General features: G+C 52.7%; 4 protein-coding genes across 6 annotated transcripts; 2 read left to right on the top strand and 2 right to left on the bottom strand.

The window, feature by feature from the left end:
• The first annotated feature begins 56 nt into the window (after nt 1-56).
• MRPL53 (mitochondrial ribosomal protein L53) lies at nt 57-1,996 on the top strand. Its single transcript, XM_006219044.4, has 3 exons — nt 57-246; nt 337-449; nt 536-1,996. Exons 1-3 carry the CDS (start codon nt 155-157, stop codon nt 667-669), a joined length of 339 nt encoding a protein of 112 aa, XP_006219106.3. The 5' UTR covers nt 57-154; the 3' UTR covers nt 670-1,996.
• A 1,805-nt stretch (nt 1,997-3,801) lies between these two features.
• MOGS (mannosyl-oligosaccharide glucosidase) lies at nt 3,802-7,668 on the top strand. The gene is made up of 4 exons (XM_006219045.4): nt 3,802-4,333; nt 4,532-4,758; nt 5,274-5,470; nt 5,710-7,668. The coding sequence occupies exons 1-4, from the start codon at nt 3,982-3,984 to the stop codon at nt 7,451-7,453; spliced, it is 2,520 nt and encodes an 839-aa protein (XP_006219107.2). The 5' UTR covers nt 3,802-3,981; the 3' UTR covers nt 7,454-7,668.
• A 175-nt stretch (nt 7,669-7,843) lies between these two features.
• WBP1 (WW domain binding protein 1) lies at nt 7,844-10,371 on the bottom strand. Of its 3 annotated transcripts, none has more exons than XM_072937427.1 (5): nt 10,026-10,370; nt 9,603-9,704; nt 8,984-9,086; nt 8,687-8,863; nt 7,844-8,512 (listed from the first exon to the last, which is right to left on the bottom strand). In XM_072937427.1, exons 1-5 carry the CDS (start codon nt 10,092-10,094, stop codon nt 8,052-8,054), a joined length of 912 nt encoding a protein of 303 aa, XP_072793528.1. In that variant the 5' UTR covers nt 10,095-10,370; the 3' UTR covers nt 7,844-8,051. The 3 variants fall into 3 exon arrangements, with proteins under 3 accessions (XP_072793528.1, XP_072793527.1, XP_006219108.2); XM_072937426.1 differs by having other exon boundaries at nt 9,603-9,707; nt 10,026-10,367; XM_006219046.4 differs by lacking the exon at nt 9,603-9,704 and having other exon boundaries at nt 10,026-10,371.
• Nucleotides 10,372-10,753: 382 nt separating this feature from the next.
• On the bottom strand, nt 10,754-13,663 carry INO80B (INO80 complex subunit B). The gene is made up of 5 exons (XM_006219047.4): nt 13,536-13,663; nt 13,112-13,304; nt 12,778-12,896; nt 12,442-12,611; nt 10,754-11,363 (listed from the first exon to the last, which is right to left on the bottom strand). Exons 1-5 carry the CDS (start codon nt 13,642-13,644, stop codon nt 10,833-10,835), a joined length of 1,122 nt encoding a protein of 373 aa, XP_006219109.1. The 5' UTR covers nt 13,645-13,663; the 3' UTR covers nt 10,754-10,832.
• Between the last annotated feature and the right edge of the window lie 1,364 nt (nt 13,664-15,027).

The following is a 15,027-nucleotide window of genomic DNA, read 5'->3' as shown; positions in this document are numbered from 1 at the left end:
GGGAGCCCAAGGCGGCGGTTTGGGAACCAGCGCCACCCACGGCGGCGACAAACTCTCTCCCCGCGAAAGTCTGCTGCCTGCGAAAGCGCGCCGCTCACAGCCGGTCGCACAAGCGACACTTCCGGGCACGAGTTCTTCCGGGGCGGAGGTCACCATGGCGGCGTCCTTGGCTCGGCTGGGACTCCGCCCTGTTAAGCAGGTTCGGGTTCAATTCTGCCCCTTCGAGAAGAACGTGGAGTCGACGAGGTACGAAGGGGAAGGGAGTGGGGCCGTGCCTTCCTCCTGCCTGGGGTCTGGCCTCCTCTGGCCCCTGCTTACGCCGTTTTCTCACCGCAGGACCTTCCTCCAGGCAGTGAGCAGCGAGAAGGTTCGCTCCACCAACCTCAACTGCTCGGTGATTGCGGACGTGAGGCATGACGGCTCAGAGCCCTGCGTGGACGTGCTGTTCGGTGGGTCGAGTGGGGAGTCAGGCGGGAGTCGCGCGCCCTCGGACCCGCTGTCCTCCCGGCGCCTGACTCCTTTGTTCCTTCCCCAGGAGACGGGCATCGCCTGATAATGCGCGGCGCGCACCTCACCGCCCAGGAAATGCTCACTGCCTTTGCCTCCCACGTCCAGACCAGGGGCGCGGCGGCGAGCGGGGACAAGCCTGGCGATAGTACTGGGCGCTAACGGCGCAGAAGGGACCAACAAGCAGTTTTTAGCGTGAAACTGCTAAGGACACTTATCTAAGAAAACCGTCACTTAATAATTTCTCAGATCACTATCTGGAGGGCCACAGAGCGCCCCCAAAAGAAAGAGCCCCGTGACGACAAATCCAACCAGTGTTTCTGGGAGGAAACAAGGTGGGGAGGGGTCTGCAGAAACTTGAATTTATTTCACTTTCTTACCATCATTCACTGCTTGACTCTTGAATCTGGCTTCTCCCACCACTACTCAAGATACTTTTTCTTATTAGAAAATCCAGTGCTGTTTTCTCAGTCCTCATCTTTCCATCTCAGTAGCATCTACCACTCTTAATTCACTTCCTTGTGGAACTTCTTTTCCTTTCGGGTCCTTTTTCTTCTCTTAACCCTATAAGTATACTACTCTTCTTTCTCTTTTTTGGGGGGGCGGGGGGGGACTCGAACCACCCTCTTGGGTTAACCTCTACATTTCTGTTTGCCTCAAATCTCAAATCCTGTGCAATAGTCAGGATATCTACTATCAGTTTTCTCCAAATTCTACCAACACTCTTTGTACAAAATATAACTGATAATCTTACACACTCTGTATAGTTGACCCTTGAACAACTGGGTTTGAACTGCAGGGGTCCTCTTATATGCCTATTTTAAAAAATAAATACATACTACAGTAGGACACTTCCTGGCTTTTTCAATCTGCGGTTGTGGAACCGTGGATTCTGGAGGGCCATCTGTAGAGTTATCCCCAGATTTTCAACTCTGCAGAGGGGTTGGGTCCCTAACCCCAACCTGACCCCCATTGTTTAAGGGTCAACTGTACTTGCCTCCTCCCCTGACTTCTCATTCCTTTAAAAGGCAGTTCCTCTGCTCAGCCACTTGAGTTGGAAACCACAGCATTATCTCTGGTTCTGCCCCCTCCCTTTCTGCATATCTAGTCAGTAAGTTCAGAATATTTCTGTCTTAAACAGAAGCTCCTGAAACGTTCTCTTCGTTCCCATTCACTCTCCTGTATCATTATTGCGTTCTCCTACCTGGTCTTTTTCCAAATCATTTTTGCTGCTGCTGCTTAATTTTATCTTTCCAAAGCACATCACTGGTTTTATATTTTACTACTAGTTGTTTCAGAGAACAGTGCCTAAAATACTTTTAGGTACTGTGCCTGAAGTGTTTTTCATACGAGGTTGTCACCCATTAATGTGAATCGTGAAATCAGTTTACAGGACTGTATCAGAGTGTATGGCACTTGGAATGGGAAGTATTCTTTAAGCAACTTATGTTTTAAGTATATAATCATGAATATAGATAGATTATGTAAAGTGTGTGTATATGTGTCTATGTGCATGTACTTGGTTGCAGTACAGAATTATTTCTTACCATAGGTTGTAAGAAAAAATGGTTGAGAGAAAAACTTCACCATATTCAGCTAGGCAGTCAAGGATCTCTGGGTACTTTGCCAAATACATTTCCCATAGCCCTTCTACCGCATTACTGTTCTGCTTCTCTACTTAAAAGGGTAATATCTTCAAAGGGCTGTTTTTTACCCTCCCACTTTAAAGAAAGAAATCTATCAGGAGACAGCATAGTGTAGTAAACAGCCAGAATGCCTGGGATTGAAATCCTAGCTTTTCCCTTAAGTAGCTAGGTAACTTTGGACACATTACTTAGTCTCTCAGTGCATGTTTCCTCATTTATAAAATGGGGATGGTAGTACCTACCTCATGGGACTATTGAGAGGATTAAAAGAATTGCTACCTGTAAACTGCCTGGAACATTGGGGGAGCATGGGAGAGCCTTAGGCTATAGTAGAAAGACTACTGAACCTAGACTTGAGTTTGAGAGGTCCATAGTTAACTGGTTGTTATCTTTGGCCAGATTTAACGACACTCCTCATCTGTGGAAACCAAGATGGTTCAGACGTTGCTGTAAACATGGATTGAGTGCTGGCACTGTGCTTCTAGGTTGTGAACTGGAGGTTGGGGCTGTTTTCTCTGTATCCCCAGCACTTTGCATAGTGTCTGATACAGAGTGTGCAAAAAATATTTGTTGAATTTACAAATATTTAGTATCAACCTTTTGACTGTAACTGATTAGTATTGGGTTACAAAGATGAATGATGGTACTTAGGTTTGTACTAAGTGCTGCAGTACCAGGTGCAATGGTAGCAAGAAAGATAAGAGAACGGACCAATCATTGGGTTTGGTGATTGTTAAATGAGTAATAAGTCTACAAGTGGCAGTGGGGCCAGAAATCAGACTATAATGAAATAAGAAGTGGGCATGCAGCATAAATGTGTTACAGAATTTGGATGGGAGGTGTGATAATAGAATTGCATAAGGGTGTGGAGTAGGGTTTTTTGAGAGCATAGGGGTTTGTACTTTATGAACCATCTTTTGTGCTGAGCTGTTAGTGAGAATAAGTAACCAAATCTAAGTTGCATTTCTGAGCCACCATCAAATGTGATGTTGACTCTTCTAGGTCAACGTGAGGTGCAGATGCTACCTCCTTCCTATAGCCTTCCCTAACTGGGACACAAGCAGTCCCTCCCTAAGCGCCTTTGCTTCCTGGGTTGTAGAAAAGGACATAAGAGAAAAAGTACATGCACCACCATTATGGTCCCTTTACAGTGCATCTAGATAAGTAATCCTAGACAGAGTGGAGATAAGACTTGTGTAAAGCCACGGGCGTTGCTTAAAGACACCACTAGAACAGATCTTAGGGTCCCTCTTGGGTCCACTTCATTTCATTACGAAAGAAAGCATAGCTGTGGACAATTTATGATCCAGCTTGATTTAGGTACACCTGGGTTCCAAGCTAGCCACTTCGCGGTTCTGTGGCCAGGGCCAAGTTACCAGAACTTTCTAGACCAGTTTGCAGCCACCTAGTTAGGGCGAGGTGAGGAGCAGTAAAGTATAAAACACTCAAGACTGCGTCCCAGGCTCTTAATCTGTAGTCGTTATTAAAAAAACAACAACAACAACAACAAAACAAAGAGGCAAGTGCGAGATTGATTTTTCCTACTAGTCGTGTGAACGCCAAATAATCGCAGATCCAGTCGGGTCGGCCCTCCTAAAACGAGGCCTACACCAACGCCGGCGACGACGGTTCCGGGGTCTGGGGCTTAACCTGACGTGGCGGGGCGGGGCTTCCGGCGAGAGGCGGAAGCGGAGCGGGAGGCGCGGGCCCGCAGGTGCGACTGACATCAGTGGTCGCCCCGGCACTACGGGCATCCCAGGGAGGCGAGGTAGAGCCGGGCTCCGTTGCCGCCTCTCCCGGACCCCGCGACGCCGACCTGCGTGCCAGGATGGCGCGGGGCGAACGGCGCCGCCGCGGAGCGCCGGCAGACGGAGCGCGGACTGCTGAGAGAGCGCCTCGGGGCGGCCCCGCGCGACGGGATGGCCGGGTTGGCGGGGCCCGCGGCGCGGCTGGGGGAGCAGCTCTGGCCATCGTGGTCCTGTCTGTGGTCCTGGGCCTGTTGGGATGCTGGCTGCTGTCGTGGCACCGTGTGCGGCGAGCAGTCACCCTGCACTCCGCGCCCCCAGCGCTGCCTCCAGACTCTTCCAGCCCCGCCGTGGCCCCGGACCTCTTCTGGGGCACCTACCGCCCTCACGTCTACTTCGGCATGAAGACCCGCAGCTCGAAGCCCCTCCTCACCGGTAACCTGGACCCAGGGAGGGCTGGCGGGCGGGCTGGCAGTCGGGCACTTAATTTGGGCGCCCCAGCTTCGCGCCAGAGGACTAGTGGGGAGGAGTGGACAGGAGAGTTATGAAGAGGGATGACCCTGAAGTTCTCGGCGACCTAGAGGGACAGGTCCCCTGCTCTGTCTTTGACTTACGTGGTCATTCTACCCCCAGGACTGATGTGGGCGCAGCAAGGCACCACCCCAGGGACCCCTAAGCTCAGGCACACGTGTGAGCAGGGGGACGGCGTGGGTCCCTATGGCTGGGAATTCCACGACGGGCTCTCCTTCGGGCGGCAACACATCCAGGATGGGGCCTTAAGGCTTACCACTGAGTTCGTCAAGAGGCCTGGGGGTCAGCACGGAGGGGACTGGAGCTGGAGAGTGACTGTAGAGCCTCAGGTCAGGGCCCTCAGGACACCCTTCCCCCAGCCCAGACTCCCTCCATCCTTCCTTTTCTCCCAGCAAATGCAGTATGAAGTTGGGGTTAATAGCTGGGGCTCTGAGTCTGGCTGCCTGGTTTGAATCTGCTGCCTGCCTTGAACACTTGCCTGAATGACCATCTGTCTCTAAACCTTGGTTTTCTTGTCTGTAAAATGGGGATAAAAGTAACACCTAACTCAGAATTTTAAGAATTCTAAGGAAATTCTAATTGTAAGAATTGTAAGGAAATAGTATGTAGAGTTCTTAGTATATATAGTACGTGGCACAAAAGTACTATTACTTCCCAGAGAACCCCGTGCAGAGCTCTTTATCTCATCCCACTGGGTGCTTACCCTCAGTGACCCTCAACACCGCCAGATGTATGTTTGTTTATGTTGCTCCTGCCAGGTGTCCCTTTCCCTCACTAAGGCTGATTCTCAGGGGAAAGACTGTTAACCTAATGCAGTTTTTTTCTGTCCTTCTTGGTCACTCAGGCCACAGGTACCTCTGCCCTCCCTTTGGTGTCCCTGTTCTTCTATGTGGTAACAGATGGGAAGGAAGTCTTAAAGCCAGAGGTTGGGGCCAAGGGGCAGTTGAAGTTCATCAGTGGACACACCAGTGAACTTGGTGACTTCCGCTTTACACTTCTGGCACCAACCAGTCCAGGGGATACCACCCCCAAGTATGGCAGGTAACTTGGGGAAGAGAGTGTGGGGTGGTGGTAGGGGTGGTATGGGTGCTGATTTAACCTGATTTCTTTCTCCCCGGCTCTACTGTCTTTCCATCAGTTGTTTCCCTTCTCACCAGGCTCCATGTTCCCTGCATTGCCAAGACCCCTCCAACCTGGCTTCTGAGCACCTCGTATTTCTCTTTATGATCCCCACCACTTCCTCCTGAATAATATTTTCTGTTTATCCTCTTCCTTTAAAGCTACAATGTTTTCTGGTCCTCCAACCCAGGACTTCCCTTGCTGACGGAGATGGTGAAGAGTCGCCTAAACAGCTGGTTTCAGCATCGGCCCCCAGGGGCCTCTCCTGAACGCTACGTCGGCTTGCCAGGATCTCTGAAGTGGGAGGACAGAGGCCCCAGTGGGCAAGGACAGGAACAAGGGCAATTCTTGATACAACAGGTGACACTGAAAGTCCCCTTTTCTGTGGACTTGGTGTTTGAATCGGGCAGTGCACGGGCAGGAGGAAACCAAGCCCTGGAGCAGCTGGCAGGCAGTCTGCTGACCCAGGCCCTGCAAAGCCACGCTGAAGCCTTTACAGTGCGCTTTGAGAAGACCTTCCAGCTGAAGGAGAGGGGCCTGAGTCCTGAGGAGCAGGCTCTGGGTCAGGCTGCTCTCAGTGGCCTCCTTGGTGGGATTGGCTACTTCTACGGACAGGGTCTGGTATTGCCGGACGTGGGGGCTGAGGGATCTGACCAGGAGGTGGGCCCAGCCCTCTTCCCACCTGTCCCGCTCTTCACAGCAGTGCCCTCCCGGTCATTCTTCCCGAGAGGCTTCCTTTGGGACGAGGGCTTTCACCAGCTGCTGGTTCAGCGGTGGGATCCCCAGCTCACGCGGGAGGCCCTGGGCCACTGGCTGGGGTTGCTCAATGCTGACGGCTGGATTGGGCGGGAGCAGGTACTGGGGGATGAGGCCCGAGCCCGGGTGCCCCCTGAATTCCTGGTGCAACGAACAGCCCACGCCAACCCTCCAACCCTGCTTTTGCCTGTAGCCCACATGCTAGAGGGTGGTGACCCAGCCGACTTGGCCTTCCTCCGCAGGGCCTTTCCCCGCCTGTATGCTTGGTTCTCCTGGCTCCATCAGAGCCAGGCAGGGCCAGTGCCACTATCTTACCGCTGGCGGGGACGGGACCCAGCCTTACCAACCCTACTGAACCCCAAGACGCTGCCTTCAGGGCTGGATGACTATCCCCGGGCTTCACACCCTTCAGCCAATGAGCGGCACCTGGACCTGCGGTGCTGGGTGGCACTGGGTGCCCGTGTGCTGTTGCGGCTGGCAGAGCAGCTGGGAGAGACTGAGGCAGCTGCAGAGTTGGGCCCACTGGCTGCCTCCCTGGAGGCAGAGGAGAGTCTGGAAGAACTGCACTGGGCCCCGGAGCTAGGAGTCTTTGCAGACTTTGGGAACCACACAAAAGCGGTCCAGCTGAAGCCTCGGCCCCCTCAGGGGCTGGTGCGGGTGGTGGGCCGGCCTCACCCTCGCTTACAGTATGTGGATGCCTTGGGCTATGTCAGTCTTTTTCCCTTCCTGCTCCGGCTGCTGGACCCCAACTCATCCCACCTTGGGCCCCTGCTGGACGTTCTAGCTGACAGCCGCCAGCTCTGGAGCCCCTTTGGTTTGCGCTCCCTTGCAGCATCCAGCCCCTTTTATAGCCAGCGCAACTCAGAGCATGATCCTCCCTACTGGCGGGGTGCTGTGTGGTTCAACATCAACTACCTGGCCTTGGGGGCTCTTCACCACTACGGGCATCTGCAGGGTCCCCACCAGGCACGCGCTGCCAAGCTCCACAGAGAGCTCCGTGCCAATCTGATAGGCAACGTGTGGCGGCAGTACCAGGCCACGGGCTTCCTGTGGGAGCAGTACAGTGACCAGGATGGGCGGGGCACGGGCTGCCGCCCTTTCCAGGGCTGGACCAGCCTTGTCCTACTGGCCATGGCTGAAGACTACTGAGGGTGGATGGAGGATGGGAGGGGAGCCAGGCCCCTTGTGCACTCTGGACTAGAGGGACAAGGTCTCTCACTTGTGCCCCCCACCCTCACATACCAGTGCTTCAGACCCTCAGCAGCTCATCTCAGGTGTCTCCTTACTGTCATCCCACATAGCCCTGGGGTGAATGTGAATGCAGAGTCTATTTTTCTAAATAAACTGGAAAACATGCCAAACTCTCCCTTTTGCCAGCTTTGCCTCACCAGGAGGTCTTAGCCTGGTCCAGGCCTTAGGGCTGCCTGCTTTCCTTCAGAGAAGGTGGGGAAAGTGGCTACCAGCTGTCCCCTCCAAACCTAGTTAGGTCAAGTGCAATGCAGTGAGTCCAGCACTAGTCCACCCAAGTCCACAAGCAGCTGGTTCACATCTCTTTAATGAGATCAAAGGCTCCTGTGTGTGTCTTAGGGGGTAGAGCTAGCACAGTCCCCCCAGCACTGCCCTTCGTGGGACTCCAGTCCTTTCCAGCAGGTTCTAGGAGGGCAGGGAGAGGCCAAGGAGAGCTCAGAGAGTTGGGACCAGGGCTGTTTCTGGTGGGCAAGTAACCCACCCACCCTCCCAAAACTGTTTATGGGCTGTCCCCTCTGCTGGAAGCTAGCCCCACAGGGGAGATCTGGGACACGGGATTTAGGGGCGGCGCACAAGGGAACTGGCTCTCCAGATCTGGTGAGGTGACACTAGCCCTAGCCTCCTTAATTGGCTCACCCTCGCTGGAGTCAGGACACGGACAGAGCTCAATACCCGAGTCACCAGTCAGGCGGCGATAGCGGCAGGAGGCGGGGATGGGGGCAGGGGTCACCCCTGGCCCAGGCTCACAATCCTGATGAGGGGGGGGACTCTGGTGGGAGGAAACACCTTCCACATTTGTTCCCTCGCAGTAGGTGGGGCAGCTAGAAGCAGAGGAGGAGCAGGTGCATTCACTGGAAGCAGTCAAGGGGCAGCCTGAGGCTGCTGAGTAAGGAGGCGGTGGTGTGCCCGGGTGGTCAACTACATCCTCATAGGCTGGGGGTTTGAAGGCGCTGAGGAGGCCTGCAGGAAAGAATGTCATGGTTGGTTGAAGGCAACCAGGGGTGAGGTGGTGGTCTCTTTCCTACTAGGGAAAAGTGCTCTGAAATGTTCAAAAAGGGAACATGGGATGATGATTCGGGGTACTGGTTTGGGAGGGGCCGCCGGTAGTGAGCTCAAGAGTCTCCAGTCACTCACGAAGGTCGAGCAGTGAACCTGCAGGGACAGGGCCAGCCCCATGGCATGCCCCGTGGTAGGCCAACAAGTTGATCTCACGCTGCCGCTGCTGTTGTTGCAGCCGGAGTTTAGCTCGTCGATGGTGGAAGGCGCAAAAACAGCTAAAGAGAATGAGAAGAGTCCAGAGCAGCCAGAACCCTGCAGGGGGCGAGGAGGGAGAGGCTGAGATACTTCCCTTGTGGAGAAGGGTCCTTGAAGGCTCAGGTCCAAGGAGGGGGCGGGTAGAAGGACCCAAGAAAAGCCCCTTTGGAGACTCACACCAGAGCTCATAGTAGTAGGTGCAGCAGCCAGTCTCCCCGCAGCAGTGACCACTCTCACAGAGGTAGGGCTGGTTGTTCACTCCTGGACACAGCTCTCGAAGCTGGGAGCAAGGAGGCACTTAGAACCAAGGGAGATTCCAGCCAAGGTACTCTCCACCCCACCCCCACCCCCTGCATACACATACACCATCCCACCCTGTGAACCGAGTTTAGCTCAGAGAAATCTATGGGCAGGGGGAAAAGTGATGCTGAGAGGAGTGTTCAAATATCTGACAGGCTGTCAACATGGGAGAGGATTTGGAATAGCAAGAATCAGCGTAGAGAATAAGATGCAAGGTGTGGACATACAAAGAGGTAGATTTCAGCTCTGCATATAGGAGACCTCTCATACTCCAGTCTGGCTCCCCAGGGTGTTTTCTGTTAAGGGGGTGTTTTGGCAGAAGCTAGATGACAGTCTGAGCTATCTCTAACTCTCAGACAATGGGTAAGGGGTTTATGGTAATTTCCAAAGCTGTTTTCATCATTCCCCCATGGTCTGCCAAGCCCCACCCCCAAGCTGGATCTTTCCACCCCTGCGTCTCGGGTAGAGGAGGGGCAGTGTGAGCAGGGCTCCCAACCAGATGGGATTGCTGTGGATGATAAAGGATGGCATCCAGGGCGCGAGTCTGGGTTCCAGCTCTTCTCCAAATTGCTCCCTCAAGAGAAGACGCTGCTGGACTCTGCTGTGACAACAGGCACATAGAAAAACATCACGAATAACTGCTGCAAGACAGAGAGCCTCCCTGGGGCCTCGCTATGTTTCTGGTCACTGGAGAGCCACTGCAAGCTTCCACTGCTGCCATGGGACGGGGTCTATGAAGCTGCAGGCAAAGTCAACTGCATCTACATTACAAACTTTAGACAAAGAGTGGGAGGGACGTATCTAGTAACTTCACAGTTCCTTTGGCTCCTTGAGTTCCTCCCCCACCCCCCAAAAGGCAGGGACAAAGGAGAAAGAAACAAATGGCTGTCGTTATAGGCTTTTGGAGCTGCTAGGATACCTGCTGTTGCGGCATCTGAAGTACCCCCCGGGCCTCCTCGCTGCCGTTCCTGCCGCTGGCGCGAGCCATGCTTCCACCTACAGCCCCCTGAAGACCACAGCCTCCTCTACCGCCAGCTGCCCCGCCCCTGCCACCTCTGCCGCCACCACCATGGCCCCAGTCCGGCCCATCTTCGCTGCTGCCACCATCATTCCACGACCGGAGCTTCCATCCTGTGAGACCTCTGCCAACTAGCGCCCAGGTTGTTCTGTCCTACCAATCTGCATCATGCTCTGACAGGCGGGCCAATAGGAAGGATTACAGGCCTCTCCCTGTGACCAATCTGCAGCAGCGCCTCCACCACTCTCCCAGACAACAAGAGCTTGCATACACAAAGAGTGGGGCAAGGTTCGACCCAGCGCCCTGATTGACAGCGACAGCAGCCAATACAGACAACAGAACAGATTCTGAGCTATCAACCAATGAACGGCCGTCCAGAACAGCGAAGTATCCACTGATTGGTTCAAACCCTATTTTCGGGATGATGCCAAACGCCCGACCACGCCAGGTAGTCCCGCTGGAAGAGGCGGGGTCCCAAAAGTCCGCTGGACTCTGGAATCGGAGCAGCTACTCTTCTTGGGCCTGGTGGGCCTTTCCCAGGCGTCGACGCAAGCTCTCGTGGGGGCAAGACGTGTGCACAGGGAATTGGCCTGCCCAACCCCCAACCCCCCAATTCTGTACAAGTCAAGGCATCGGAGGACTTTTAATAGGTTGGGGAAGACACTGAAACCTGGGGAGAAGGCGCACAGTCCGGGTTGGGTGAGGGCCTTAAGTAGCCAAAAGTGGGGATCCGGGGCCCTCAGGCCCACCCAGCCGCATCTGCAGGTTGATGCGGTAACACTGAAGGCTGCAGAGTGCCTGGCCCGTGCGGGAGCAGGCATAGCGGCGCGGATGGGGGCAGCCGGGAACAGAGCATCGAGGAGGAGGGCCAGGTGGGGATGGCCTTGGAGACACAGGCGCGGGGGCAGGGACGCCAGGTGGGAAGGAAAGGGTGGAACCCTGTGCCCCACTGCTGTAGCGCACCATAGGGGCCGGGGCTGCAGCCCGCCCTCCCCGCCGCTCGCCCCGGGTGGCCCCTCGGCCTCCCCGGCCGCTGGGCGCTGCAGTCTTGGTGAGGCGCTCGATAGTCTGGTTCTTGTGCTCCTCCGCCCGCCGCGCTGCCTGCAGCCGCCTCTTCCGAGCCCGCTCCTCGCGCTTCAGCAGCATCTCCTCGGTGAGGGCGGGGGCTGGGCAGACCCCAGCCACAGGCAGTGACAGCATGGGGGAAGGCTGACTCCTTGCCTTCTGTAGCAGAGCTCGCTGGGGAGAGACAAATAAGATGATGTCAGAAAATGGAGAAGCGGGGTCCGCCTGAACGGAGGAGGGGGAAGAGGGGACATGGAGAGCAGGCCTTGAGAAAAGGGGTGGACTGAGCACCCTCTCCAGGAAGCCCTTAATATGGCCTCCTCCCAGGTCTCCAGACTTCACCTTTAGATCTCTGACTCTCAAAGGGAAAAGCACTAGCAATTAATGTTACCTCCTTGCTCTGCATACCAAAACTCTGTACCAGCTTTCTGTTGTTGTTTTAAATCTTTTTATCTCAACGGATAGCATCAGTTGGATAACTGCTCAAAGTCCAAAACTCAGAGTTATCCTTAATTCCTCTCCTTCCCTCAACAAGTGTCTATTTCCAAAATATATCCAGGATGCATATGATTTTCTCCATCTCCATGACTTCACCTTGGTTCAAGCCACCACTGTCTCTTATCTGACTACTTCAACAGCTTCCTAGCTGTCCTTGATTCTAGCCATTACCCCCTCTGAGAAACTAAAGTGATCTACTGAAATTAAATCAAATATATCACTTCTCTGCATACAGCCCTTTCGTGGTAATCACAGTTGTTTTAAAAAACAGAGTATAGTCAGTAAGTATAGTCAGTCTACAATGTGTCAATTTCTGGTGTGCAGCATAATGTTTCAGTCCTACATATACAAACATATATTCGTTTTACGCTTATTCTTCTTCTTGACCATAATTAGGCACGTTCCACTCTCAGGGTCTTTGCCCTTGTTGATCTCTCTGCCTGAAAAGCCTCTCTGGTCTTGGAAATGTTATCTCTTTAGAGATACGTTGTTTCTTTTCTACTACTTTCTATTTCATCGTCCTATTTTTGTTATACACCTTACAGTTTTTCAAATTATTTATTTGCTTATTTATACCCCCAGCGTGCGCGCGCGCGCGCACACACACACACACAAATACAAAATACCAGCTCCATGAGAACAGAAACTCTGTCTTCTCTCCACTGCCAATATCCCCTCTGCCTACCAAAGTTCTCAGGACATGGAAAGTTCTCAATACATATTGGGCAAGTGAATCAAGAATGAACCAACTTACCTGTCTAGCAGTGAGCAGCCGTTCATTGATCTCCTTCTTGAGATCTCCATTGTCATCCAGCTCCCCCTTCTCCAAGGCATCCAGCCACCTCTGTTCTTCCTCTTCCTCCTGACCCCCTAAGCTCCCCGACAGGTCCCGAAGTGGGGAGGGGGACAGATTACTGTCTTCATCTGGAAAGGAAAGTTGGAGAGCTAAAAGAGGAACTGTTCAGATGGAGAACCCCAATTTGGGCAATACTGGGACACTCAAAATTCTCACCTTCCTCAGAACTACACCTCTTCCCCTAACCAGGTATAATGAGAAACCCAGTTTCCCCACCTCCAGATCCCGTCTCACCCAGCCAGGCACGGTACTGCTCAAGGGGGACTCCTTCCACAGGTTCCTCTTCATTGTCCACAACCATAAGGGGAGAGGGTGAGCGAGGGCCCTCAGGGATCACAGTGAAGGTAGGAACGCTGCAGAGAAGCAACCACTCTGTAAGCTGAGCAATCATCTCTTCCTTCTCAGTACATCTAGCCTTCCCTACACCCTCTTAGGTTCTTGCCGCATTAACCTGGTCCCTGAAGTCACAGCGTCCATTTCCTGCCTTCTGGAAAGCCCAACCAGCTTCTTCTTCTCTGTCTACCTGCTCCTAAAGACCCCAAGCAAAACCTTGGCTCTCCTGGCTCACCTCTTGGTGCCCAGGACCTGCCCGCCCAGCTTGATTTTAAGTTTGAGCTGGGGCTTGGCAGGAGACGGCTGTGTGGGCCCAGCCTCCTCTTCCTGGTAGTGTTTCTTCTTGTGTTTCTTCTTGTGCTTCTTGTGCTTCTTCTTGTGCACTCCGTGGCCGTGAGCACCCGCCAGACTCAACTCCAGGGCTTCCCCTGCGGAAGGAGAGCCTGTCAATGGTGTACAGCTGCAGCGGGGCAGGAAAAGCCCTGAAGAACCCAGCACCCTTGAGGGGGCTTGGTCTTCCCGCGGTACACGCTGTTACCATAACAACAGCCCCGCCTTTCTCCTTCCCACCTGTGGCGAGGTACCCACGAAGCTCCGAGGAGCAAGAAGGGGACTCCTTTCCTGTGAAGGCCTAAGTTGCTTTATCTACCCGAGCTTACCCGGCTCGGGGACCTCCATAGCCCCAGAGGTGCTCCCGCGCCGCCACAGCTTACTCATGGGGCCCAGCAAGGAAAGGGGGCTGGAAATAGTTGGGACACAGGCAGACATACCTTTTCCGCCCCGCGGAAGAACTGATTCCAGCAAATATCGCTCTACATCCGGTGTGTAGCGACCATACTTGTGCGGGGCACGCTCTGCAGCTAAAAACCCTCCCGGAGAAACAACAGTCCTTCTAACAAGAGTTCCGCGCCCTCTGAGGCCGGGACCGCTCAAAGGGGCGCGGCTTTCTGCTCGCTCCGCCTCCCCACAGTCGTGATCCGAACTCACAGCTGGCGATTCAATTATTATTACACTCAGGCGTGGTGAGCGTATATTCCGGACCAAATCTGGGGCTAGGCTATGAGGATACAAAGATGAATACGAACGCTTCGGTCTGCCTTTGAGGAGTTAACAGTTCGGCGGAGGAATTAGAAACTATATTGACGGCAAAATGGCAAAAGGGCTTAACATCACAGGTGCCCTACAAGCAGGGCAAATGGTATTTCAGCCTAAATTCTCATCAATAGAGAAATGGATAAATGAATTGTGGTGCGTCTATCTAATCTGGAACACCATGTTGCTAACAAAGGCTAAGAAGTGATAAGTAATTGATGAGATTGTGCCAACTAAAAATTGGCACTTGCCATGTACCCCTGCTTGAATTAAATCATGAGCCTCTGCAGCTGTTGACCTCCAGCACTCCCTGAAAGGAGTTCAGTTGACATGGAATTTAAGTCCTATTGAGTAATAGCATTGGAAACAAAGTGTGCCTCTAATGAGGCACCAAAGTGATTTGGTACATGGATTTGATACATCCATACAATGGGAACTATGCTGCTACTAAAAGAAATGAGGCCCCAGAAGGCTACCCAAGAAACTGGTGACAGCCATCCGATGGATGGTTGGGGTAATGAGGGTGAGGGGAGACGTTCTTCATAATATTTTGTGCCTACTGAACTCTGTACAAAATGTGCATGTTTTACCTAATTTGAAAAAAAAAGGAACAAGGTAGGTCTGTATGTGCTAACATATGAAGTAAGAAAAGCAAGTTTCAAGATGATGTGATCCCACTTTGTGCTGCACACCAGAAACTGACACATTGTAACTGACTGCACTTCAATTTTAAAAAAGTCACCTAGATGGATAATAAATTATTAAAATTTTTTAAAAGATGATGTGATCCCATTTTAAAAGGCATATTGTGCTACTACATACATAACAAAAAATTGAGGAATGTATACTATACCGTAAATGGTGATTATCTTTAGAAGCTAAAGTTGGGAAACTTTCACTGTGTAGATCCGTAGTGAATATCCTTTCCTTTCCTTTTTTTATTTTAAAATATTGCTTAGTGTTTTTTAAAATGAATTTTCTCACAGCCAATTTATATCATAGTTATATTTAGAAAAAAGCACCACCTATATACAGATATATAAATATGTATGAGATGCA

This window comes from Vicugna pacos, chromosome 15, assembly GCF_048564905.1.
Source record: "Vicugna pacos chromosome 15, VicPac4, whole genome shotgun sequence".
Lineage (NCBI taxonomy): Eukaryota > Metazoa > Chordata > Mammalia > Artiodactyla > Camelidae > Vicugna > Vicugna pacos.
The sequence above is the reverse complement of the archived record's forward strand: the minus strand, read 5'-3'. Positions and strand labels throughout refer to the sequence as shown.

What these genes read in the sequence shown, in the direction of transcription:
- MRPL53 (XM_006219044.4), top strand. Translation starts at nt 155, where the DNA reads ATGGCGGCGTCCTTGGCTCGGCTGGGACTCCGCCCTGTTAAGCAGGTT. An exon ending in AAGAACGTGGAGTCGACGAG is followed by an intron (nt 247 to 336) that starts GTACGAAGGGGA and finishes TTCTCACCGCAG; the next exon opens with GACCTTCCTCCAGGCAGTGA. An exon ending in CTGCGTGGACGTGCTGTTCG is followed by an intron (nt 450 to 535) that starts GTGGGTCGAGTG and finishes TTCCTTCCCCAG; the next exon opens with GAGACGGGCATCGCCTGATA.
- MOGS (XM_006219045.4), top strand. Translation starts at nt 3,982, where the DNA reads ATGGCGCGGGGCGAACGGCGCCGCCGCGGAGCGCCGGCAGACGGAGCG. An exon ending in CTCGAAGCCCCTCCTCACCG is followed by an intron (nt 4,334 to 4,531) that starts GTAACCTGGACC and finishes TTCTACCCCCAG; the next exon opens with GACTGATGTGGGCGCAGCAA. An exon ending in GAGTGACTGTAGAGCCTCAG is followed by an intron (nt 4,759 to 5,273) that starts GTCAGGGCCCTC and finishes TTGGTCACTCAG; the next exon opens with GCCACAGGTACCTCTGCCCT.
- WBP1 (XM_072937426.1), bottom strand. Translation starts at nt 10,094, where the DNA reads ATGGCTCGCGCCAGCGGCAGGAACGGCAGCGAGGAGGCCCGGGGGGTA. An exon ending in TTCAGATGCCGCAACAGCAG is followed by an intron (nt 9,708 to 10,025) that starts GTATCCTAGCAG and finishes CTGTTGTCACAG; the next exon opens with CAGAGTCCAGCAGCGTCTTC. An exon ending in ATCCACAGCAATCCCATCTG is followed by an intron (nt 9,087 to 9,602) that starts GTTGGGAGCCCT and finishes CCTTGCTCCCAG; the next exon opens with CTTCGAGAGCTGTGTCCAGG.
- INO80B (XM_006219047.4), bottom strand. Translation starts at nt 13,644, where the DNA reads ATGTCTGCCTGTGTCCCAACTATTTCCAGCCCCCTTTCCTTGCTGGGC. An exon ending in TATGGAGGTCCCCGAGCCGG is followed by an intron (nt 13,305 to 13,535) that starts GTAAGCTCGGGT and finishes CTCCTTCCGCAG; the next exon opens with GGGAAGCCCTGGAGTTGAGT. An exon ending in CAGGTCCTGGGCACCAAGAG is followed by an intron (nt 12,897 to 13,111) that starts GTGAGCCAGGAG and finishes GCTTCTCTGCAG; the next exon opens with CGTTCCTACCTTCACTGTGA.